Source organism: Filicampus tigris, chromosome 11 (genome assembly GCF_054856515.1).
Source record: "Filicampus tigris isolate MCC_2025a chromosome 11, RoL_Ftig_1.0, whole genome shotgun sequence".
Classification (NCBI taxonomy): Eukaryota; Metazoa; Chordata; class Actinopteri; order Syngnathiformes; family Syngnathidae; genus Filicampus; species Filicampus tigris.
This window is the reverse complement of record NC_141227.1, coordinates 9,161,344-9,187,549: the sequence shown is the minus strand read 5'-3', so window position 1 is coordinate 9,187,549 and position 26,206 is coordinate 9,161,344. Positions and strand designations below refer to the sequence as shown.

Below are 26,206 nucleotides of genomic sequence, written 5' to 3'. Positions count from 1 at the left end.
CAAACAAAAGGCCATCTACATGCTACAGAGAACAGAAATTTTTAGGCTTGAGCTATTGTGTTGTATTGGTTTTGCTTTGGCCGGCACTTGTGAGTCACTGTGGGAGTTTTATCTTTTAAAAACATTGATGTCACCCCCATGTCCAACCGCTTCATTGTGTCTCATCCCATGACAAAGGCCTCTCTGTGTGGAGGAATTGTACTTTTTTTTTTTTCGTTCACAATAGTAGTGTAGCCATGTTGCCCAAAGACAGCCTCACGCTCCTGCTCACTGTTGGAATGCGACACTCTCACTCGCACACACACACATTCTTGCACATGCGTGATCTACAGATCTGCGGATGACCACGCATGTGGCAAAGGAGGAATCCAAACTTTTCAGACACGTTCACACAATTGCAGACTTTGTCCTGTGACGTTATTCGGGACAGTGGTACCTGTGTCCAGGAGATTCAGAGTTCATTTATTTGTAGAGTGACGTAAATGTCTTATTCTTCCCTTGCCCTCATTTTTTTTCCACTTTGTGACCCACCCCCCACCCCCCTCTCCCCCTGCATTTCTCACTCTCTCCATCCTAGTGTATACACAGAGACCTGGCAGCCAGGAATGTCCTGGTCACAGAAAGCAACGTCATGAAGATCGCTGACTTCGGTTTGGCCCGCGATGTCCATAACATCGACTACTATAAAAAGACAACCAACGTGAGTCATCGACCTGCATGTGGCACACGTGGCATGGAGCTCTTGGAGGGACGGGGGAGTCTTGGGGAGCTGTGATTTATTTACCCATCCTTCAAATTCACTCTCTTCCCTCATCTTTCTTTTTCACTCTTTTCTTGGATTTGTGTCTTGGCAGAAGCTGCAGGTTCCCAGGCAGCCTGTGAATGTCGGGATTCTGTAGACTGCCTTGTTTATCCCTCTCCCTCCTTTAGTTTCATAGGCACTTATACAATTAGCCAGAAAGAGAGACACAGTGAGAGGGGGAGCAGTTTAAACATAATTGACAACTCCATAGCGGCCCAGTGGTGTCTTTCTTTCCCACCGCAGTGCAGCCCAGTCCGCACGCCCTCATTTCGTATGCATGCTTGCCTTTTCATCCCATGCACAATCACGCTGAGAACAAGCTGTCAACAACAACAGTATGCAGCGATGTTGAGAGTAATGATGATTATGACAATGGCAGCCGTGACAGTGATGACCATCGCTTATGTTACATTTAGACAGAGCTGCCATTGTTGTGATGTTTAGATTTAATTTGTGTTTATTTTCCCAATGTGTCGGCATAGAAACATGATTTTTTTTTGTGTGTTTGATACTTCTGTTATCTACATGTGGCCGTAATGTCGTATTCTGATTACAGCTATATCGGGGTTCATCGTTCGCACTTCGGCTATCAAGCAATACGTTTAAGTGGCTTTTAATGTTTTCTTGTGTTTGAAGTGGAAATCAAGCCAAACATATTTTTTTCAAGAATATGTATGCAAGCCCACTATTTGAAACAAGGCATTCTGATAAATATTGTGTTTGTGGAATAAGAATTAATCCACTCGTTTTTAGTGAGTGAGGAAATGGCTCAGCTTTAGAAAACAGCCGAGCTGTGATTGGTCGTTCCCTGAGCCCTGAGCAGTTGTGATGTCATTTTCAGTCGACAGAAATGACAAAATGGCCGCCCCCTGAGATGGCTAAAAACGGGTGGATTTTGCTGCTTAACTCATATTGCACAAACGCACTATTAATCAGAAGGCTGTGTTTCCACTAGTGGCCCTTTAAAGCATGTCGGAGGGCTGAATCTATATTAAAATACATATCTATATGTTATATTGTATATCTTCCACTATTTCTGTCTTTGCAAAGACCTCATGGCCAAGCCATCAAACAGATATTGATTCAGATCAGCTTTGCCTTCCAGTTAGTGTTTTAATAGCACAAAGACAGATACTGCGGCACATCGTCCAAGATCTGTCCATCAGCTCTATTGCTTGAACACTCCGTAAATATTCCTCTGGGAATGCCTCTTCCTAGACACTCATGCTCACCCCCCTCTTCGAGTAACAATCTCCCAGCGGAAAAAAACGTCAAAAATGCTGATCAGGCTTGGAATGAAAGTTGATCATTTTGTTCGATTTTTCACTTTTGTCTGTCTACAGGGCCGCCTTCCTGTAAAGTGGATGGCTCCCGAAGCGCTTTTTGACCGGGTCTACACTCACCAGAGTGATGTGTAAGTAATTTCTAACAATAAAATACAGTATATCTCACCACCACCCTTAGAGAATAATGTTATTCATACAATCTGTACTTTTCACAGTCATCCACACAATGTCTTGTGCAGCTGCAGGGTTATACTAGATGGAGTCTAGTTTGAGGTGTTTGGTGGGTGGAGTGCTTGCTTGCCTATAGGGGGCCAATGCTGGCCGGTTTGTGGCAAAAGTGAGGATTTCACGCTAGACTTGTAGCCAATGCCGTGTTACTAATCTGAGCGGCTTCAAAGGGCCCTGGAAGGAGCCCAGAACCCACCAGTACCTACTCCCCCACTGATTCACATTTTGCTTCTGCGTCCCAGCTCAGATGACCCACCCCCGCCCCCCCTCCACCTTTTTGTGCCCCCGCACTGGTTCGTCTAAGTGCGACAAAGCTGCAGCCCTGCATCCTAGTCCTCTTCCTGCTCGAGCCCCCTGTCTTCCCCTCACTTTGAACATGGGGCTCATCGTTTTGAAGATGCTCTAAATAATCCCTCCCACCATCTTTCACTTTCACCCCCCACCAATCTTATTTTCATTCATCTGGTATGTGAATTGCTGACCCGTCGCAGTCTCCCCCCTTTTTTTTTTTTTTTTTTTTTAAAGTTCAAGAACACTCATTCTAAAAAGAGAACAAAGGGAGAGCATTACTCCCTTTTTGGTGTTTGAGTCATATGCGACCTGACAGCGTCGTTTGAAGTTTCTGCTCCAGACGCAGGCGGCAGAGTGTGTATGTGGCAATTAGGCAAATGCCTTGCAAGCTGACCTCTAGAAAAAGAGATTTTGCATCCACATGCATTTGTTTGTCTTTGAGACAAGCACCAGTAGCAGTTTCAACATGGAGCTCTTCCAGTTAGGTTTTGGAGTGAAGTGACCTCTTTTCAGTCCACATCTGTAAGTATTTATGTACGTGCGTGTGTGTGCACGTGCGCGCCTGTAAATAATATCTGCCTGTACACACGATGCCGTTCGTGTTCCACAGAGCAGCACCAATCAATCATAACAGGAGAGTGGATGGGAGTTCAGGCAGTCCTCCTTTGTTCGCTCTCAGCTAATTACATTTCATCACTCACTTTTAGTAATTGTTTGTTCCATCACATAACATTATGAAAGCAACAAGGCTGTTTGGGAAGTGTGTGTTGGGGGTGGGGGGTGGGGGGGGGTCTGTTTAATTCAACACCAACAGAGTGCACAGGCAATCCCCAAATGACATCAGATTAAATGAATACATGAATTACAATGGAAGTCGACCCTTGTTGATGTAGACTCATGCGCAATGCCCGAAAGATGGCATCATGGTCACAGTCCTTGCCTAGGGGGAGATCGAATCAAACTAAAACCAAATTTTGCTGCTTATTAAGCTCCCAAGATCTGTGTGTGCTAATATTGACTTGCTTGCGCACATCTATATTCATTCTCTCCTCTTTCAATCTCATAACATTTCCAGCAGAGCAAAAAAAGCTTGAACTATGGTAGTGTAGTGCAGTTGCACAACCTTCTTTTTATTGAGCCAACACACATATTTTACATGAGAAGAATCTCATGACATGCCACCAAAGAAAACACACCATTATAAAGTATACAGTCTATACTGAAATAATGATTTGTGGTGGCAGTGGAAGAGCATTTAAATGTTCTGCCTGTCACTATACGTCACTGGCAAAGATACACACAAGACATCGATACTTTATTTTTAAATAATATTGCTAATGATATTTTTTGGACCAATGAAGTGAGAATTGATCATTTCACAGTTGATTTAGACTCACCGTTGTTGTGTATCTATCAATTGCACAGCAGTATGCCCATTGATTCGTTTGGTGTTGTTGGCTGGAATATATGAAAGGTGAAGTCAAAGGTCACATGTTGGTGCGTATGCTTGTTTGTTGAGTCAAGGATGGGCGCACATGGACACGGACGTGCAGGGGAAACGGGTTGACACAGTGCTGAGAGGCATTTACAAAGTAGTCCAGAAAGGAGAGACGAGTGTGTCAACAAGAGAGACCAGCATCAAGCTGGTACTGCTTGTGTAAACAGATGGAAGAAACTGATATATCGGCAGTCCCGCTCGCCTGTTGCCTTCATGGTGCCTGTAGCACCGAGCCAAATGCATCTGTGTTCGTAAGCATACCTTCTGTGTTATGATACAGCATTGAAAGACTGATCTTATGTGGGTCCAGTCTGTCCAAACTTGACCCACATCAACAAGTGATGGAATCAGAGAATTTTACAACAGGGAAGTCAATAGTAGTTAATCAAAAGGTCAATAGGCCGTTCCTCATTTCTCTGCTGTTTGGGTGGCCCGGTTTGTTTTGGTGTGGACTGACGCGACAATGCTAGCTTGTGTCAATTTCACGGCGGGCACAAAAGCCATTGATGAGATCAGGGCCGGCCGGAGTGGCGCTGGGAGTGGGTTGGTGTCACAAGATGAAGGGTGGCATTGACACTAGAAACATGCATATGTGACTCAATGTAAATTAGAACAAAACATGAAGTTATACAGCTTCTCAGAAGATATTCAGTAAGACTTAAGGTTTGCTGAACCTTTTGTCCTTGCATACAGAACATGAGTGTCAAACTCAAGGCTCGGTGGCGAGGTAGATACAAACTAGGTCATTTATTTCTTTTTGCAGAAAGTCCTTTGCTCAAAATCAGAAAAGGTTTATAATCACTTTAAGACAGGGGCGGAGCCAGAACGTGGCTAATGGGTGGGCCTGGAAAAATCAGGGTGGACCTGAATATTTCTCTCACTTCGCACAATCCTCCTGTCCCGACACATCGTATCTTCAAATAGAATGACAAACTGAATAATATGAAGTTTAAAACTTCCTTAGACAACTAACGTTATACCATTCTTAATATTAAAAACACAAATTCAAAAATGATTTACAAAAAATTTAAAAGTATATATTTTTTCATGAATCTCACTGGGTGAGCAGTCTGTCAGTCTGGGTGGGCCTGGGCCTGTGCCCACCCATGGCTCCGCCCCTGCTTTAACCCATTTTCAAGCATTTCTTTTTATGATCATAATTACATGTATCTGATTTTCACAGTCATACCAGCCCTGTGAAGGAAACCCCAACTACAAAAATGAGATGATTCGAGACTACCTGATTGTAGAATAACATTGGTGTTCCACATTGTTCGAACATTCTTCTGCTTTGTCCAACACATCAAGTGAATCCGCTGCCTCTGTTGTTTATCGTGCCTGTGTCTTTTCCTTTCTTAACAGGTGGTCATTTGGGGTGCTTATGTGGGAGATCTTCACCCTCGGGGGCTCCCCATACCCTGGCATCCCTGTGGAAGAGCTCTTCAAGCTGCTCAAAGAGGGCCATCGCATGGACAAGCCTGGCAACTGCACCAATGAGCTGTAAGAGTGGTTGACATGTTCCAATAGACCCGAGCACTGTGGCCCTCTTATGGCGCCCCATCAGATCCATGACTCGGGGCCTACTCTGTCTTCTCGGTCCATTCTGTCACTGACCTCCCTCACACAGCTGACACCGGCTGCTATCAGTGTCTGTCTTTCACCGAGAGCACAATGGCACTGCTTTGTAGGGGTAGCTGGAAATTGGTAGAGGGAACGCAAAAGCAGTGGCAGGGTACAGAATATGCGAGTTTCAGCAGTCTTTTTACTGTATGAATGTTGGTTGTAGACAGCCATAAATCCCAGATTTTTAAACTGAGAGATAAGAAAGGAATGATGAACGCCCCGTCCTCCAATTGCTGTGTCCTCCGCTTGCTTCGTTGAAGACACCAACTTTGACTTTGTGTCTTTCAGCTATATGATGATGAAAGACTGCTGGCACGCCATCTCATCCCATAGACCAACTTTCAAGCAGCTTGTTGAGGATCTGGATCGCATTCTCACCCTCAGCACCAATGAGGTTAGTGCAGCCTCAGTGGTCTTCCACAAAGTTCCTGGAAGAATTCAGGGTGGTTTGAACCCGTACTGCTCTAAAGTTATGGTTTCCTGGCAAATGGAAGTCGACCTTTTGTGAAAATAAAATGGAATAATATGATACATTCCTACACAGCGTAACACGAGTTTTGATCCAAGCCAAACCATGCTCTCGCCAGTGCATGCAAGGTTCAGCAGAATGTTTCTGAAAGCTTTCGGAGCATAATCCAGGTTGCGGGTACAAAGTAATAAGTATTACTCCCCCCTCCCCACCAACATATATACACACCAAAAGTATTTGATCCAGGCCCACCAAGGCCACTAAGGCCCCGTAAATTTGACTGATCATTACGACCATGCTTCCTATAGCAAAGCCCATTCTCCTCCCTGTCTTTTGTGCTATCTGCGAGCTGAGCAAAGGAGATGGAAAGCTGTCAAAACGAATCTCTCCTCTGGAACTCCATGAATTGAAGCCAAAAAAAGCCCTACTTTCATTTTGAACTTTTGAAATGTAATAAACCCCCCACCCACTCTTCTCTCTGCCCTAAACCATTGGCAGATGTGGAGGTCTTTAGGAATGCGAGCCTTCTCTTTTTGAGCTGAGAAAATGGAAGCCAGTGCTCTTTTCTAGAAAACCACAAAAAGTCATCTCTGACAAGCAGACCCAGAAACAGTCGTCAGAAACAAGGCGCAAGAAAGAATGGAACACACAAGCTAATCGCAACTGAATCCTCTTGAAGAGCACTTTTCCAATAAACCTTTGGTATCTCTCTCATCTTTTGCTGAGAGTATTTCAGCACTATATATCGATGCATCCTTATAAATACAATAGGGTGTTATTGTTTTTGGGTGGGGGGGGTGTTGCATTGTATTCGCAATAGGTCTTGAAAACATATTGATAGGTATGTTGGGCATTCTCATACAAGCAGGCATAAAAGGAGCCTTAAACCGGCTGAGCCAACATTTGCCCCAACTTACGAGCTGGCACTTGCTCTAGGCCACGCCCCTTAAAGGTGTGAATACACTTTATGAAACCTGTTTATGTTCTTTACATTTTCTCTCATCGTGGTTTAATAAAATACATTGCTATTACAAAAGTGAGCATTGTTCTCCCTTTTGGTTTTAACTCAGTTCCTCTTTTGTCCCTTTTGTAAAATAACCCAACTTTTTCTGTCTGTGTTCACAGGAGTATCTGGACCTGTGCACGCCCACAGAGCAGTATTCTCCAATCTTCCCCGACACTCGCAGCTCCTGCTCCTCCGGCGATGACTCCGTGTTCTCACACGAGCCTTTACCGGATGAGCCGTGTCTCCCCAAGTATCAGCACATCAATGGCAACGTCAAAACATGAGCTCCGCCCTGCGCTCTTTCCTAAAAAACCCAAATCACACTCAGCAAAGACACCTGCTCTGAAATTCTCCCAGCTTCCTGGCCCGCTCCAGCTTCCGGCTGACTTATGGACCCCTTCGGGACCAGGCTGGCAGCAACGCTGTTGCACTGCCATTTGCAGGAACTACATTCTTTCTACATGCCCCCGTGTCTTACGAAGAGGATAGGGGCCCGACACAAGCTGAGCTTTTTTAGAATGGATGAACTGACATTCTCAAGGGTCCTTGTCTCTCATTTTTCATATTAACAGAGACTTTTTTTTATATATATATACTGTATATCTGTTTGTACACAAAGAGGTTTGGAATGTACAATGTTTGGAGACCCCATTCCAGTGGCTGGCATTCCAAGACTTTTGTTTGCTCCTGGAGGAATGTATGGACCAATTTGAACTTTAAAGAAGAGGAGTGAAAATAGGAAATGGACTAAAAGACAAAGCTTTGACTAACAAAACCAGAGGAAGAGGGAGAGCGCACGTAGATACTGCTTTCCTGTTTATTTTGTAATATTGATGTCTTTCTTTTTCACTTCTCTCTCCCAATTATTCTAGAGAAAAAATACACTATAATGTGTAGTTCTGGGTATATTTGTAAATATCTTCAAATATGTATAAATATATATTATATATTTACAATGAATTATTTTTTTGTATGGACTCAAAAATAAAAAGGTACTTACCCCACCTTACACCACTCCCCTTCACCCAGCTTGGTGTAATAGGCAGGTTTGCACACAGCTTGTACACCCAAACACACACACACACACACACACACACACACACACACACAAACCTGTCTCCCATTCACTCTGTAACACATGGTTAAGTAGCGGCTTTCAGGGACTGAGGTAGCATGTTAATTTATTGACTTGTGATGTTTGTATTAATGAGTAAGTCTGGAGAAAGAACAAAATCAATATGATGTTATGAATAATGAAGATAATATCTAAGTAATCCTTGAAATGTATGGTAATTTAAAAATGATCTCTCTGTAGTAATGGAAAAATGGCTTATTTTTAGGGGGTTTGACAGAAATACGTTTTCTAAGTTTTATATATGAATGTGAATATTAAGTTAAAAATTTGGGAATTTTTACATTTTATAGCAAGCTTATTCCTTTCTTATGTAGACCTTGATGGCATTCTCTATTCAGACCTTTAAGCCTTTCTTAGCTTTACTTCAGGAATTGAACGTTTTCGGGATTGTCCGCTGCTCCAAGTTTAAAGACACTAATTATCCGCTGCCTCTTTTAGATTAGACCTTGACCCCAACTTAACTTGACACAATCGAACACTTAAAGAGTATGAAATCAGTGTGGTTTTATTTTCTACTGGACCAACATTAAGCTGTTCCGTTGCAGATGTATCTGTCACATTTGCAAATAAATAATTAAAACCACATACACTTGGCTGTGAATTTGTTGTTACTATGTACCAATAATAGCTGGTGGGTCTATTCAAGATCATGTGGCGTGTTGATTCAAAGTGATTTTTGTAATTTAAAATTTTTTATATTATATGATGTTTGAAGATTAGTGGGTACATTTATAAATGTATAAATTTATGAACAATAATAATACCAATTATAATAGTGGTAATAATAACAGCAATATTTATACTATTTGTACATTTAAAAAGATATTAAAAGTATTACTATTTTTTTCAGGAATACAAGATTTTAGTTGTATATCTTAGCGAAGATTTTTTAAAAAACATTTTTTTTAAATGTATTTTGTAAACGCAAATTTGAAAATTCATGATAATTATATTTTAGCATAAAAAATATAATTCCGTTTACATGAAACAGCTTCTACTTACTGTTATGTCGCTACAGAAACAAAACATGGACCAACAGATGCTCTCTGTGAGGACTTTGCAGACCACTTCAGAAGTAAAATCGATGACATAAGATCCAGTCTTTTAGCCCGTCAAAACACAAGTTTTAATAAACCCGGACAATCATATTTACATGAGGAAACACTGGAAAGTTTTGCCCTGGTTGATGCAAGGACACTTGTTCGAGTTTTCTCCCAGGTAAACCCAACAACCTGCCTTTTGGATCCAATTCCCACATTTCTTTTTAAGACATTTTATGGATTTTTTGAAGAACAAATTTTAAATATAGTCAATTGCTCTCTTCAGACAGGCGTCTTCCCCGCTGCCTTTAAAACGGCGGTGGTGAAGCCCCTTCTGAAGAAGAGCGGTTCTGACCCGAGCGTTTTTAATAACTACAGACCCGTATCCAACTTACCGTTTTTAAGTAAGATTTTAGAAAAACTGGTTTTCATCCAGTTGAATCATTTTTTAAATACAAATAATATTTTTGAGAAATATCAATCTGGTTTTAGGATGAACCACAGTACGGAGACTGCTCTTTTAAGGATCTTAAATGATATTAGGTGCACTGCAGACGTGAGAAAACTCACAGTCTTGGTGCTACTGGATCTAAGCGCTGCTTTTGATACAGTAGATCACCAAATTTTATTAAATAGACTTAAAAATCTAGTGGGCATCTCTGGTACTGTTTTTGACTGGTTTTATTCCTATCTCACAGACCGATATTTCTTTGTAAGTATGGATACTTGTTCCTCTAAAACTCATGAAATCAAATGTGGGGTTCCTCAAGGTTCGATTTTAGGCCCCTTACTTTTTAATCTTTATATGCTTCCCCTCGGGGATGTCATCAGGGGACACGGCATCAGCTTTCACAGCTATGCTGATGACACGCAGCTGTATATTGCCGTGTCTCCTGATGACACAGGACCCATTGATACCCTTTTAAATTGCATTTTAGATATCAAGTCATGGATGGCAGATAATTTCCTACAGCTCAATGAGGACAAGACTGAGGTTTTAGTTATCGGTCCCGAAGGTCAGAGAGAGAAGCTTTTACCAAAACTACACAATTTTAATCCCTCACACTGTGTGAAGAACCTTGGCGTCATTTTTGACTCTGAGCTCAGTTTTATTCCTCATATTAAAAATGTAACCAAGATTGGTTTTTATCACCTTAAGAATATCGCCAGAGTCCGCCCGTTTCTCTCTCAGGCTAACACGGAAGTGCTGATGCATGCCTTTATTTCCTGTCGTTTAGATTACTGTAATGCCCTGCTCTCTGGCCTCCCGAAAAAGAGCATTTCACCACTGCAACTACTGCAGAATTCAGCCGCTCGGGTGCTGACGAGAACCAGAGGGCGGGAGCACATTACGCCAGTTTTGAAATTGCTGCATTGGCTCCCTGTGTGTTTCAGGATCGATTTTAAAGTACTTTTATTAGTTTATAAATGTGTTAATGGTCTTGGGCCATCTTATTTATCTGATTTGCTTTTATCATACCAGCCCTCGCGGATCCTGAGGTCCTCTGGCGCCGGCCTTTTATTTATTCCAAGGGTGAGGACCAAAATGCATGGCGAGGCTGCATTCAGCCATTTTGGTCCTCACCTTTGGAATAGCCTGCCAGAGGATGTCAGGTCTGCAGAGACTGTTGATATTTTTAAGAGGAAGCTCAAGACACACCTTTTTAGTTTGGCTTTCAACAACTTTTAAATAATTTATCTTTTATTTTGATTGAAGATAATTCTATGTTTTGCTTTGAATGTTTTAAAGCACTTTGAGTTGCATTTTTATGTATGAAAAGTGCTATATAAATAAAATGTGATTGATTGATTGACTTAACAAATGATGTTAAGTTTTGGCAGCTGTGGCATTAAACTTATAAATATAAGTTTAATGTTTGTTAAACATATAAAATGTTCATGTTTTCAATGAAGCCAACATAAATCCTGTTATATAAAGTACTTTTTACACCAGCCAGATTTCCTTTGAACATTACATGTTTTCTTGTATGCTTGGATTGTCTGCTTACTACAAGATACAAGGGAATTTCCACCATTCCTAATCTTCATATTGTAAGGATGTCATGTTTTTTGTATCCCGTCTTAGACTACAAGTCGTAATGGGAGTGGGAGTTATCTTGAAAATGGAATCTCACCTTGGTTGACTTTTCAGAGTGAGTGTTGTGTTTTCATAAAAATACCGCAGAACACAGTCAATAGGCTCAGGTTAGATGAGGAATCTGTGCAAGGGGTCAAAGCAATTCCATTAATGAAGAAAGATCTAATCATTTTCATGATAGTGTAACTGTGCCTTGAGCTGCTATCAGACAAAGATCCACTGTTAGGCTCTTGGCAGGCTCATGGCTCATCTGATTAGCTGATTGATTGTTTTTTTTTAATCATCAGACCACATTTAATTCTACAGAGTGAGTCCTTGATTTATCTGCATTCATTAAAGTTAATCAAAGTTGATTTATTGGCTAGTGTGATTGCAGTTGGTAGCATCAGCTCAACTGTAGCTCGCACAAAAGGCCCATTAACCACCACAGACAATGAGAGATATCTTTTGTCAATAGTGCCTGAGTATGTTCACTATCTTAGAAGAGTTCAACTTTTTTAGTTTTGAGCAACATTATACTAAACTAGCCAAAACATCATAACTCTGTTCTAAGTTGTTGTTGTTATTTTCACCTTGAGCTTCTTTGTATTGACTCAAAATTCAAAACGACTCTCATTGTGATGCATTGCAGTTCTACACAAAATTATTATTATTATTGCAGCCATTGTACTGGTCCTCATGTGCAAGTGTATGTAATGGTGTCGAGTATTGGTTTCAAAGTTGTATTTGTTCGGGGCCACATTGCATTTGAGGTTTCCTTCAAATGGCCGCTATGATTGTGAAACCATCTAAATGTATAATCACCTTATATTACAAATGCACAACAAGTTTTGTTCCACTGTTATTCAATTTATTTTCAAAAGGGGTTTGGGAGCAACAACAAACATCCTATATGCAATATCTCAATGTTAAAACAGAGGGCGTTTTTCAGTTTTGGTCCAGATTTAAGTTAGAAACATGGAGTATAGGTGCACATGATTTGCTTTAGCCAGCCACATAAAATGATATGGCGGATCTGGCCCCAAGGCCTTGAATTTGACAAGTGATGTAAAGGTGTCACTCTGAAAACAGTTTGGTTAAAAATAACACCATTTTCTGCAAAAAACACCCAGAAAGTTGGGTCGGATTGACCCAAGTAGAGGATGGGACTATTTTGGACCCCAAATTGTGTTATTTTTAACCCAACTGTTTTTAGAGTATGTGTACACTATAGGAACCGTCTTTGTCACGTATGCCCAATAAGTGTCTAAGTAGTAAACAACGCAGAACATTCTAATGTCATTCAACACTCTAACATCTTCATCCATCCTATCGCCAGGTGTGATCACCAGAACACAAGCACACATACAAACAAGTCACAAGTCTTCCACTGAACGTGCCTCCTCATGTCTCCGGAAACCTGAAAAGAGCTTGGAGGGAAAATTCCCTGTGAAAGCATTCCTCTTATTCCATTGAATAAGGAAAAGAAAGCAACTAAAGCCCTTGAGGATTGAAGGAGGGGTGGGGGGCAAAATGTGAAAATGGAGCAAAGTGTCAGGATAAACTACCTTTACCCTCATTCAAGTGGGGCGGAGGGAAAGGCAGCCGGATATCCATCCACACTTGTTAGTGCGCACATTTTTAGGAGACTGGCTGTCTATTGTGTATCAGGCTGATGGCACACACAGGCAGCGGGAGAGGTGGGGGGGCAGAGAGAGGATTAGATTGTTCCATTGTGACAAAAAGCCACTTGATTTGATGTTGCATCCGTAAGACGTCACATTATGGGATATCAGAAATGTGACATCAAAGATGTTCAACTGCATGAAGCAAACGTTTGTTATCTGCTGTGTACATATTGATGTAGGGTGTGATAGACTGGATACCAATGACCTCACTTGTTAGTTCATCTATTTTCTATAGAACAAAAAAAAACAAACTTTCTCACGTATGGACAATTTAGAGGATACAGTTTTTTGCAATGTGGAAGTAAGCACAAAACCATGCAAGCGCACACAATGTAAGGTAGAAGCTGAAATTCAAACCCACAACCTCTGCGAGATGATCTTGTTGCCACCACTGTATGATCTGAAAAATCAAATGAAACCATTGGCAGAAGTGTTGAAGTTTTGTTACGGGCATTAGCTTGCTATCTGGATGCCTTCTCGCTGTTGTCCTCCCTGCTCAAATTCCCAAGGACTCAGTGAGCAGTGATATTTTTCTTGACCTAATCTGATAAACATGACCCTCCACGGTCACTCAAAGCCTTAAATTACTTTTTCATTTGAAGAGCTTTTGGCTCCATATGCTGGCAAGATTAACCTTTGATCTCCAAATATTAGTTTTGTGTGACTTTTGGGGCAGTAGCTAGAATACGTTATTATTGTGTATGGTATGGTATTTCGTTGAATATCAAGCAAAATTTGAAGAAAAAAAAAAGTGGTTTGTTAAACTTGAGGCTTGCACGGCTAGTTTGACACTTTGGTGGCTAAAGACATTGTGTTGTTTCTTCCTGTCCTTCATAATCCCCCTCAGTGTCCTTCATCCTTGCCTCATCCTCCCTTGAACAGCCATCTGGTGGGGCCTGGTGTGTTTGCACAAATCTTGGTCCTCTGGAATGTCAACACAAGGCTTTGTGTAAAGCCAGAGGAGTCCATATCCACTGGAGATAAGACCCCACCACACCAGGACAGGGAGACGGGGTGGGTTTTGGTGTGATGGAGGTAGTGCGAAACTTTCATTTAAGCAAAAATGCCAAGTGACCATGATACGCCCAACTTAATCCTGAACATGATTCCCTTTACCCACTCCCTGAAGCTTGTTCGATAGCATGTGCAGAGGAACCTCTAGACAGGAACAATTTAGATTCCAACCAAAAGTTCTAGAACGTATGCCTGAAAGTCTGGCAAAAACTTTGATGTCATCATATGTGATGGGATTAACCCAAAATCATTTGTGCTTTTCCTATGACATTTTTGTGTGTGTTTTAGGTGAAAGCGTGACCGTAGAATGGTTAAGAATAACAAAATGTAATGCGATGTATTTTTATTTCCACGAGGCATTATTAGTGTTGAACTTATTTTTACACAAACGTCGGCACATCTCTTTCTTAATCATAATAATTTCCATTCAGAGCATATTTTTCATAGATCGCTTTCGGAGTGGAATCAGACTGCACATTCCCCAGTCCACCATTTGCATTAGGCAGCAGATAATGACTGGTTCAACTCAAGGTCAGAGTGTGAGGGATGAGTATGCTTGTGTTTGATTATGCACTGGGAAGGCACCATGTCTGGTTCTGCATGGAAGGATTACCAAGTCGACTGGATGTTTGTGTTTGAGACTGCTGAGCATGTGTGAGTAAGGGCGAATAAGCTTTGTTGGCCTTTGGGATCTTCTAAACATTTGCAGTTGTGGCTAACACGTCCCACTTTGGGTTAGTTTATAAACTGACTGTACTACGTCTGAAGGTCTGAGGTAAGAGCACTCGGTGTGTAATCATGGGGAAAGGAAGAGCGAGAACTAAATTGTTTGGAGGAAGATAACAATCCAGCCAGGCCTGCCGAGACTAAAAAAAAAAAAAGAAAAAAAAGCATTTAGGCAGTCCTAAGGCTGCTTTAGTGCTGACTAGATCAGCGGATAATAATGTGCCTCTTTTTACGGAGTTTACTGCACTCATTATGAGTGCTGATCCATTACGATATGTGAGGTTTGATACACTGCACTTTCATAGCATGTTTAACAGGTCTGGGTGTGTCCTATAAATGAGCTTACTCATAATGTTCCCTGCACTGCATTGCCAACGACAACAGCTTCGACCTCACTCCCCTTCGGGTACTCCTGCAGTGATGATGTCATGAGTGACAGCCGTGCATGCGAGTGATGTCTGGCCAATGTGTCAAACACGGGTTTAATGTGTGTGTTTTTATTTCATCGTATGTACAAACAAAAATAATAATTCACGATTTGGATACATGATCAAACGTGTGACTCAAATGGGTTGGGTTTGATTTCCAACAGATGGACATGATTAAAAAAAAGTCAATCTGAAAAGAAATGATTTTACATTCTCAATTGGTATCAAAGCCACTAATGATTTACCAGGGTAAAGCAGTTGGTAATTGCTCAAAGATCTCAGCACTCTTGGTGCATATTCTCCCGTGTTCATAAGTCAGAAAAAACGTTTTGGGCTGCACAGATTCTGCCGTCGGTTTAAGTGTGCCACTTACGCACCTTCAAATCAGGGCGTGACTCTTACAAATCTGTCAGTGCACGCATTATACTTAAGCGCCTTTTGCCTTCTGTACTCCGGAGGCAGTACGAAGGTCGAGTACCTCTCGGAGGTGAAACATCACATTGCACCCTTCATTCCTCTGGAATCTGACTGAAGGAGGACCGAAAGTTTGTTTTAGACAGTAAAGAGTCTGATGTCTCGGTTGGCCTCATGTCAGGAGACAGACTGGACTTAACCACTCCGGCTACACTCATACTGTCACGAGTAAACACAGAGTCAAGTCAATAAAACAAATTGTAAAAGCAAAGACTTCTCATAAATGATGTTTAATTGAAACTGTGCAGGAGAGCACTTGATCCCAGGAGTCTCTCTGCTGCTGGACGAGAGAAGGTCGGTGGTAGATGGGATGATGACGTCGATGAAGCGAAACAAGTGTAAAGCCGCGTACAGTTCAATTTGGTTCACCACTGCAAAGTTTGGGATGGTACAACCTGATGTAGACGGGGTTCCATCGTGTGGTATGTGGACTTGACTGCTGCATTTGATAAGTGTGACATATTGCAGAGAGCCAATGCTTAACAGAGGATGAAACAAAGAAGAATGTGACATGTTACAGTGCTGTGTCCTGAGATTACGTCACAAGTGGTTTGAATTCCTCTTGTCATAATCTGCAGTTTATTGCCGCTGACCAATTAATGGCCAGAAAGTTAGTTAGCACCACCTAGCAGTACTGTACCATACAATATTACTGCAGAATCGATTGAGTTGCGGCAAATCATGTCACCACCCCAAGGAGCTGGCAAGCCACATGACGACAGTGACTCAACCGAACCGGTTATGATTCATACCGTCTCCAAAACAGAAGGCAGAGTGACATCAAGGTTGATTAAAACCATTAAGAGTGAGATTGTAGCTGTACCCATTTGTAGGTCAAAGCATGACTTCAGGAGTTTTTGTGGCACAGTTGCCTTCAAGATATTAATGCCTACCTTTGTGTCAGATAGCCTGTTTTCACAATCCAAAAGACAAATGATCCCCATGACAATATTGTGGTGATAGACGTGATCTTAAACAGGATAGGGCCTGCCTTTTCACCGGCATCACTATTTCCGCTTGCAAACAAAAACTCGACTGTGTCGCTGTATGGCAACACATCTCAATTCAAATTAGCGAGTCCACCCCAAATCTTTGCCACCTCAAAATGTGCTTTCAATTTCTTCTTGATTGTTTTGTAGGCTGATTTTGCATCACTTATTGTTCCTGCTTCATCCAGCAGTGAAAAAAAATCTTGCTCCCATCTCTTGTGTTGTTGATGACATTTTGGAAGCAGGTAAAAGGATACCTGCCTATTTTTCATTTTCAATTGTCAGTGGTAAGGAAGTAATTAAAGAAAAGTGTTTTTGATGATTTATCTAGTTCTTTGCTCCAAAGCAAAAATAGTCCTGTGTCCTGTCATGCCCAGGCAAGAAGGGATAGTTAAAGTACTTATCACTTACCTCAGGCTTGTTTATTCTTCTATTCATCATTTCTTGTTGCTATACTTGCCATGGTAAATGTTGCATCATAATTATTATTTTTTTCTTCCAAGACAAAGGAGGGTGTGTACAGGGTGCTGAGGTTGCTTTAGTTCGTACATGCACAGAGAGGCATGTTCAAGAGTTCAAGTGCGCTACGCTGCAGATTCAGGCACTGTGGGAGTATTAGGTTCACTTGCAGGTTAGCGCCTGTCGTCTCTACATTGGACACACACATAGAGTGCATGTATGTACCGATATGCAATGTAAAAGTAGGCGCAAATGTCTGTTTTTTATCTGATTCACTTGGCAACTGATGAATGCAGCGGTTGAACCATAGCCCACTTCTGAGGTGAATACTTTCCATCCCAGCCTCCATGAGGTGCTTCGCCCCTAGCTGTGCAAGTAAGAGGGAGGCAAAGCAGCAAGGGCCCTGAAAAGGTGCTTTGTGCCGGTTCAGAAGGGCCTGAGGCTTTCGTCTGTCAGAAGTTGTGGTTCTAGGCCGGCAGCCAGGCCTTGACTGAACTATACCATCTGGAGTGACGGCTCCTTCCTGCAAGTCTCCGTGAGCTGCACACAACCAGGCTGGGCCACGTTGGTGAAGGAAGGCTGAGACGCACCAGAGGGTTGCGAAAACAAACCTCTGGTGCTTTGCTCTAATTCATAAGCTTTGGAGCCTTAAGTCTGTTTTTTTACTCCCTCAGGGAGAGTAACACATCCACACCCTAGGATGAGACTACTTCAAGCGACAAAACTGCAATATCATTAACTTCCAGAGGATTCTGATAAATGTAAGCAGAAGTTTACATGGCAATGGTGTATGGTGTGTTAGTGGACGAAAAGAAGAAAAAAACACGGCATAAGATGACTCCCGATCATCAAATATGATATTCTGTTTAGAGAAGTCAATACCCTCTCTCTCTTACAGAGGCAAGGGAGTATTTATTCCAGTATATGGCCTAAAGAAACACTCCTGATTTACATTTCTTCACTCATTGCGCCGCATAGACACAATAACTGTGCTCCAGCAGGTCATGGTATCCTATTTTATGAAGTAATTACAGCAACTAAGTGACAATTATTTGGACAAATCATTCCCTAAATTGCCCAGGAAGACCAAAAACTAACACCACCATGGGCCACTAATGTCTCATCAAGAATTTATTGCCATGTTGTTAACATCCTCCACACTAGTCCAGAACACTAGTGTTCCTCAGGGATATGTCCTGCGACATGTCGATTCTGTGTCGTCAACTCCACCTCAACAAGCCTGTTCTCTAACTAGAGTCAGCTTTAAAGCGAAAAAAAACCCCAAACATTTTTTTTTCAAGAATATGTTCTATGCAAGCCCTTTAGTTGAAACAAGGCATTCTGATAAATATTGCATTTGTGGAATAAGAGTTATTCTACCCGTTGTTAGCTATCTCTGGGGCACTTCTGTCTACTGAAAATGACATCACAACTACTCAGGCTGAGGTAACGACCAATCATGGCTGACCTGTTTTCTGAAGCTGAGCCGTGATTGGTCATTACCTGAGCAGTTGTGATGTCATTTTCAGTCGACAGAAGTGACAAAATGGCCACCCCCTGAGATGGCTAAAAAGGGGTGGATTTTGCCTCTTAACTCATATTCCACAAACGCAATATTAATAAGAATGCCGTGTTTACACTAGTGGGCCTGCTGGGAACATATTCTTGAAGAAAATGTGTTTGGTTTGATTTCTGCTTTAATGAACCAGGGTGGGATTCTAACTGGCTTGTATTTTTTCTTGACTTTACTCTTACCAAGGTGTAATGATGATCTTGTGGAGTACAAGAAGAACCGAGTCTGCTCCGTATTCAGTGATGGCAAACAAGCCCCCAAAACACAAACTAAAAGAAATACAACAATATACCTTTAGCCTTGAAGAAGAAGCAGTTGTAAAGTTTGTAATTAGTAGATATGTGTTTATCCATGATTTCTCTGCATCGCGAGGGATTAAATCGAAGGTTCTCCCCTATGACTGGTAAGTGTGCCAATTGTCGTACATTTATTGCGTGAAGGAGAAGCTTTTAAGCACATTTGTCTGAATATTTTCATTGGGTATGACTTTATTCCCTTCCCAGCCCCCCTTTCCTCCAGAGCTTGCCCATGCCAAACAAAATACGGAGCAAAATTGTTGCATATTTACCACTGTCAAGCTGAAATATTTCTAAAACTTATTTCGGTTCAATGCCATGATGTTGCCTTCTTTGGCTTAATCATAGGGCAAAGGAGCAAACAACCGCGCAAAAGACTTGATACTGCTAAGATTGCTTCAGAGAACAAACAGTACAACTCAAACCAAATATTAGCATTCTTTTAGGAGACAGAAATGGCAGCTACTGTATTGACACGGCTTTGTTTTAGCATTTAGGCAGTTTTGATCAAAGCAGTCTACCCGTCCGTCTGTTTTGATGTTTTCACTCTTCTCCCAACAGCATTTTGCAAAGTAGTTTTGTTCTGCCCTTTTCAAAACAGTTTCTCTTTCCCAAGATAAGCAATAAAATCCAATACATGATACAGAATAATCATCTGCTCTCCAAGGCCCAGAAATTGATAAAGAAAGACACATTTTGATCAGCCTTAACACATTTCTAATAACCAAAATCTAGTCTCATAATGCAGTCTTTCTAAAGTGGGAAGTTAAAATGCTTCATGTGTGACACATGCATGTAAACATTCAGTCGGGTACCACTGTCACTAGTCTTCAAGAGACCACCCTCAAAGAAGGCGTCCCCCACCTTTCACCTCGTGATTTGGAGTGGGTCAACTTGGTGTGAAGCACTCAAATGGCCTTGTTGTTTACAGTAGTGTTAAGTGCATGCCCCCTCCAGGATCGGTCGCAGCCATAATCCCCTCTTCATTCCCACTGAGGCTCTGAGTGTGTGTAAGTGGACATGGGTGATGGCAGACAGGGAACGGCTCACCAGCCCACCCATACGTCTCAGCCACGCAGCTTCAAACACACATAACGCAAGCTTGTATATTCACTCCGTCATTTACTGTCACAAGGCCTTTACATTGCTAACGACTACATCCATCACTTCTCCAACAAATTATTCCTTATTATATTCCAGCACAAACATAAGGTGCTGAAAAGGGAATTAAATGTCCCCTATAGGAGGATTTTCATTTTCTCCCAAAAGGCGGTTGCCTGAAGTTTCTTCTCTCTCCTTGAAACGACCTCCCCCTTTCTCTCTTTTTTATGATATGTCACCTTGTAAAGCCTTTACGGTCTTCCCAGACCTCACGGCTGCCAGCGCGGTGAGGGGGCTTGAGAGCGGTTCAGACCTCATTTGGGATTTTCTTTTTTAAAGGGAAAGTCAACCCAAACCATTATCTGAGCTCTGAGCATCTGCGATGTCATTTTCAGTGGACAGAAGTGACAAAATGGCTGCCCCCTGAGATGGCTAAAAAGGGGTGGATTTTGATACTTAACTCATATTCCACTAACACAATATTAATCGGAATCCTGTGTTTCAACTAATGGACATGCATAAAACATATTCTTGAAAACCGAATAATCTGAAGTTCAGATCTTCCTTAGACAACCACGGGTATGCCATTCTTAATATTCAAGTAAAAAAAAACACAAATCATTTCATAACTTAATAAGAATGTCAAAGTATATCTTTTTTCATGAATCTCACTGGGTGGGCAGTCTGTCAATCTGGGTGGGCCTGTGCACATCCAGGCCCACCCATGGCTCCGCCCCTGCCCCAAACCCAAATACAGCACAGGATTTCCACAGAGAATAATTCAACTCCATCCCATCAAACACATCACAAGATGCATTATATGCATTTCAGAGAATGACTCCTTTAATATGTTTTTACACAGGCATAAACTCTTACAAATCAATTTGCAGTTCAGATTCACTCAAGATCGTAATCTTTTGCAGAGACAAATGCAGCTTCTACAGTAACATCTTTAGACTCTATTTAATTAACATAATGATCTCATCAATTACATTGGAGGTCAATGTCAATTTGTGTGACTGACTGAATCTGATGGAGTCCGGAGCCTTTAGTCATGCATTAAGTTAATGCCCCTCCTCACATACTGTATGATTACCCATTCGTCCCAAAAAAAAAAAAAGTCTTCCTAGACAATTTGTCATCAGCCTCTATGATGGATAAAAACGATGCCATTATGAAGTTGTATAGTTTATAAAATATTTTTGATGAATTGTGAACAGCACCAAAATATACAGAAACAAATTTGGTACATTTTACATGAGGGGGATTTGGTGAATAAAGTTTTTTTTATTTTTGGTACTTCTCCAGGTCACTGCACCCCAACGTGCATGTGTGCGTCTGTGTGTGTGTGTGTGTGTGTGTGTGTGTGTGTGCGGGGGGGGGGGGGGCGTGTGTGTGTGTGTGTGTGTGTGTGTGTGTGTACGGTGAATGGTTTCCTTTGTGGCATGCGCTCCAGGTTGTGTTCATGCAGAAAAAATTACGATGGAGGATGTTTGTTCTTCCTCTGGCTCAGGGGCAGAAAAAGTTGCAAAATATCTGGCAGCAATAAAATATAGACAGAATGTTGTGTTAACAAAAAACTAAATATATAAAGAAATATATGAACACATGCACATTATTCTTCAGGGATGGTGAACTCATCTTTTTTTGCAATGGGCATTTTGAGCACTCTTGCTTTGATTGCTAAATGTCAAAAGGCAAATAAAAACAATGAGTGAATTTGAGTGAAAGATTTTACTCTATATTATATACTGTATAAATATCAAAACAAATGTATAATGTATCAAATCTATTATCTTTCCTCATTAGGGTTGTGTGTGCCTATCCTAGCCAATGGCAGAGGACATATATCGTGTAGACAATCATTCACGCTTGTGTTCACACCTATGAACAATTTAGCCTTTGATGGATTAACATGTTAACATGTAAGAAAAGAAAATGCAAACTTCACACAAGAAGGCCAGAGCTGAGATTCAAACCCAGAAGCTCAGAATTGCGAGGCAGACATGCTGACCATTTAGGATGTACAAAACGTAATATTATAAAATTTAACATTGTCATGGGAAACATTGCATAAATGCCAACAGAGTTTTTTTAAAGCACTTTTTGTACTTCACTTCACTGTATTTCACTTTTGTCCGATATATGAGCAGTTAAAAAATATGCCTTCATTCTGAGACTTCCCCGCATGTGTACAAGCAGAACATGTGCAAACAAGCTCTCTCCTTGTTTCCCTGAAGTTTCGAAGTTGTTGAGTTGTCACTGCTGCTCCTCTCTGCAAATGGATGTGGTCCACTGCAAATGATACCTACATTTACATTTTCAGATTCCTTAAACAATGTACCATAATTCAGCACAGCTTCAGACTTTGTCCTGACTAATGGCAATATAATCCATCGGAGCAGAATAGTTGTTGGTTTGTGGCTCTAAAAGCATGCAGGAATGCTGACCTGCACTGAAATAATGTGCACTATTTGGTTAAATGTGAGCCCAGGAAGGCTAATTTAAAGTTTTAATGGGCCTTTTGGAACCGCTGTTAAACCCCGGTGAAGCACACCTCCCTTTCCCGACATAGCCAATGTCTCCACTATGTGGCATACAGTAAAATTATGGCCTAATTAAGTTGGGGGTCGAAGGGGTGGAGGGGTGGTTAGGTTTCAGGGTCTAACTGCTGCTGCTCTTGGCGCGATACTATCTGCTCTGGTTCAGGAGAGCTCAGTGAAACATTTAGTCTTCACCACCCCCCTGCCTCTTACAATCTATGGAGGCAGACTTGGTGGTGCCATTACGCACGAAACCAGTAATGGACTGAAAAGAGAATAATGAGCTCTTTAATATGAAATGAGCTGCTGTGGCACAGACAAGTTTGGGATCATTTTAATTCACTGCAGAAATGGTACTTAAATTTGTCAGGGGTCTATAATTCTTCCTCTTGTTTTTCCAACGAATGGAATGGTGGCTTAATTTCAACAAAATACAGTATATGTTGAGTGTTTTGTACCCTTGCAATAAGCAATGTGCAATAAATAAATTGAGAGAAGCCAAACGGACACTTTAAGAGTATTTAGCCTGCAGCTGTGTTACAAAATAAATGAAGAAATTGAAAGTATTTATATTTCTAATAGTTTAGGCAACAATTGTTTCGACATCCCGCTTCCCAGTCAGGGTTTGTTCCACAACCCCAAACAAATCAGTTCATTTGTGACAGCGTCATGATGAATTACAAACATTGTCTGTTGTGTGTCAGGAGGTGTACAAGACGAATGAGAGCCAAGTGGTCCCAGAAACAGGATGACCACAACTTAAAACACACTACTGACCATATGGTGGCACTTGACTGAACTCTTGGTCAGCATTGTATTGTTTAATTTCATATATGCCTTCTTAAAAAAGAGGATATGGCAATGTTGAGTCGTCTAATGCCATTCGGGTTTGTCTAGTGGATAAATATTTACCATGCAGATAAACAAGTGAGATTAATGAGGGATCTCAGGATGAGGAGAGCCGCAATTGTTGCTGCAATTTCTTAAACAAAAAGCTTCATGAATGGTGTTTGTTTAAGTTGATGTAATTGTGTCCTGATGCTTTCCGTTGGTGGAAGTATCGCCCGAAGTGTTGCAAGGTTTTTAAGTTCAACTGAAATCTGACATCCCGTTTAATTTCCAAGCTGAAAGCCGAGCAGATGTCATATTGTTTTCACTATTATACCAACACGCGGAAGGCTGATGAACCTGGAGCTGCCGTATATGAGGTTAGTGTAAAGTTACCAAGTGGATGATTTGCCACTCAGCTAACAGCAGGTTGATTCATTGTGGGGGTAAAAGGTGATCAATGGTCCATTGCATCAGATAAGCACCTGGCTTGGCGGCTGGAGAGATCTCCTGACAGGGCTCCAATGTAAACAAAGCAGTCTTGGAGTCGCCCAATGGTGGTCGAAGGAAAGTTCGAGACAATGAGGGCTTGTGAGGGGAGCGGGCAAGTTGGACACGGGTCAGCAGGACTGCGGAGGCGATATTATGTCATTAACATAAAAATAAAGTAGTTGATAGATCATGTGATATTGATCCCGCTGTTTGTGTCTACGTGCAGCGGGGATATCAGAACACAAGTGTTGCATTATAGGGGAAAGACAGACATTATCTGGCAGTATTGTTGATGGATGACAGCGTAATCATTTACAGACTTGTAGGCAGACGGGGAACTTGCAAGTGAGAGTCAGCACTTGCTGTGATCACTGTTCCATATGTAGGACACGGCCGAACAAAAATCAACATTTTCACAGTCGCAATTGGACCAAAAAACACAAATTTGTTACGAACATTACCCATGTCTGAAAATTGTACAATTACTATTTGCACAAGATGCTAATTTTGCACGAATCATGCTGTAAAATTTGATATTTGCAATTGATGTACACGCATGCTTTAAAGGCAAGAAAAGCATGAACATTATGAAATACTTTTTCTTTCATTAAATGCTTCGACAAACATCCATTTTTGAATCATTTTTGATAACCTGCTCTGCTGGAAGTCTTCTTACTATATTGCGAAATACGCAATCAGTTCAACAGTCAGCTTTTAATCATCTTGTACTTATTCGAGTTCTGTGTAAAATTGGCTACTGTTTTTTTTTTTTTTTTTTTTTTTTTTTAGTGGAATGCGTCAAAAGTGAGGGAATAATGAGGGAAAGTGTAACCCGCAGCCTTAACAAACCCCCCGTTCATGCGTATGCTGACTGGTATCCAAACAAACTCTGCTCACATGCCGTGCATTTAGCAATTGAGATATGATCTCACATACAAGAGTACTTTCTGATGAACTGTTACTTTAAACAGCTCTTTCCGTGAATATAGGTGTGTGTGTGTGGGAGGGAGGGGGCATGTGAGTGAGTGTGCCTGTGTGGAGAAAAAAATGAATTCCATGTGGGTTCCTGTGTTTACAGTTTTTCCTGGTGCCATTATGGGTATGCTAATGACAGACATGTATTATTCCACTTATAAGTGTTAATTGATTTCACTTTTTAACCTCTTGGTGACCATCACATCATTCTTTAAGATCACACATTGTATATGTACATTTTAAAGATACTGTCATTAAAGCACCTGCTCTGGCAGACTGTTTGAAAACGTTGTCCATGCTTTGCATTCAACTTCATGGTCAATCATAAATGTAGCGCATGTGTTGGGAGGTGAATGTGTGTAGACCGCCAGGGGCTTAGCAGAAGACATTGGTGCCATGGTGTGGCCTCACTTTGCATTCCTCTGTATTATGTCCTTTGTGGCCTAAGGCAGATACTGTATATCCCAGCTCTCTCTGACAATAACATATCTGCCCATGTCCAAACGTGAGCTAACACGTGAACTTGAAATTTTGTACCCTTATGTGACGGATGAACTCACAAAGCCAAAGAGATGGTGACCATATGTGAGAGGTCAGAAGGGGAAGAAGTGCTAATGAAGACAAAGAGTGTAAGGTGCCAGTCAACATAGAAACTGGAGCTTGAATCGTGATAAAGGGCTGTCAGCTGGAATGACAAGTAAAATCAACAGTAACTTGATTGGAGGAAATAGTTTTTTTTGCAACTTCGCACCTTTAGAAATTCCTGAATATCCTGCCAGCACTGCCTCTGTGATCACTCTCGTTATTTCTCGTCACTATGCACCACTTTGGTATTTAAGAACCACTATATACACCACTCGGAAAAGGTTAGCGATATTTGGATTCCTGGTAAATTTCAGGATGAACCTACAACGTATCATAACTTTTATAGGTGAACGTGACTTAACCTTCTGTAAACTTTTCAATGTACTGTATATGTCCATATTTCGGTACTTTTTGCACAACTTGCTGCTCTCTAACAAGGAGCTACATGGCAAAATTCACAACAGGTGTTTGATCCATGAATTGGCCAATACCAATACTGGACATGGCTCATATGAAACACTGTTTGAGGATTGAATCAATTTTTGCTTGAGATACTCAATACAGCACAGGTTATCTGCCT

At 41.4% G+C, this 26,206-nt stretch overlaps 1 protein-coding gene across 7 annotated transcripts in view; it reads left to right on the top strand.

Annotated features, from left to right (window-relative positions):
• The window catches only part of fgfr2 (fibroblast growth factor receptor 2), a 47,542-nt gene extending 38,619 nt beyond the window's left edge, over positions 1-8,923 (top strand). For all 7 annotated transcript variants that reach the window (XM_086044522.1, XM_086044527.1, XM_086044526.1 and 4 more), the window contains 5 exons: positions 578-700; positions 2,146-2,216; positions 5,468-5,605; positions 6,017-6,122; positions 7,323-8,923. In XM_086044522.1, coding sequence (XP_085900648.1) covers positions 578-700; positions 2,146-2,216; positions 5,468-5,605; positions 6,017-6,122; positions 7,323-7,487 — 603 coding nt within the window. In that variant the 3' untranslated portion in view covers positions 7,488-8,923. The remainder of the gene's footprint in view (positions 1-577; positions 701-2,145; positions 2,217-5,467; positions 5,606-6,016; positions 6,123-7,322) is intronic.
• Positions 8,924-26,206: the final 17,283 nt, after the last annotated feature.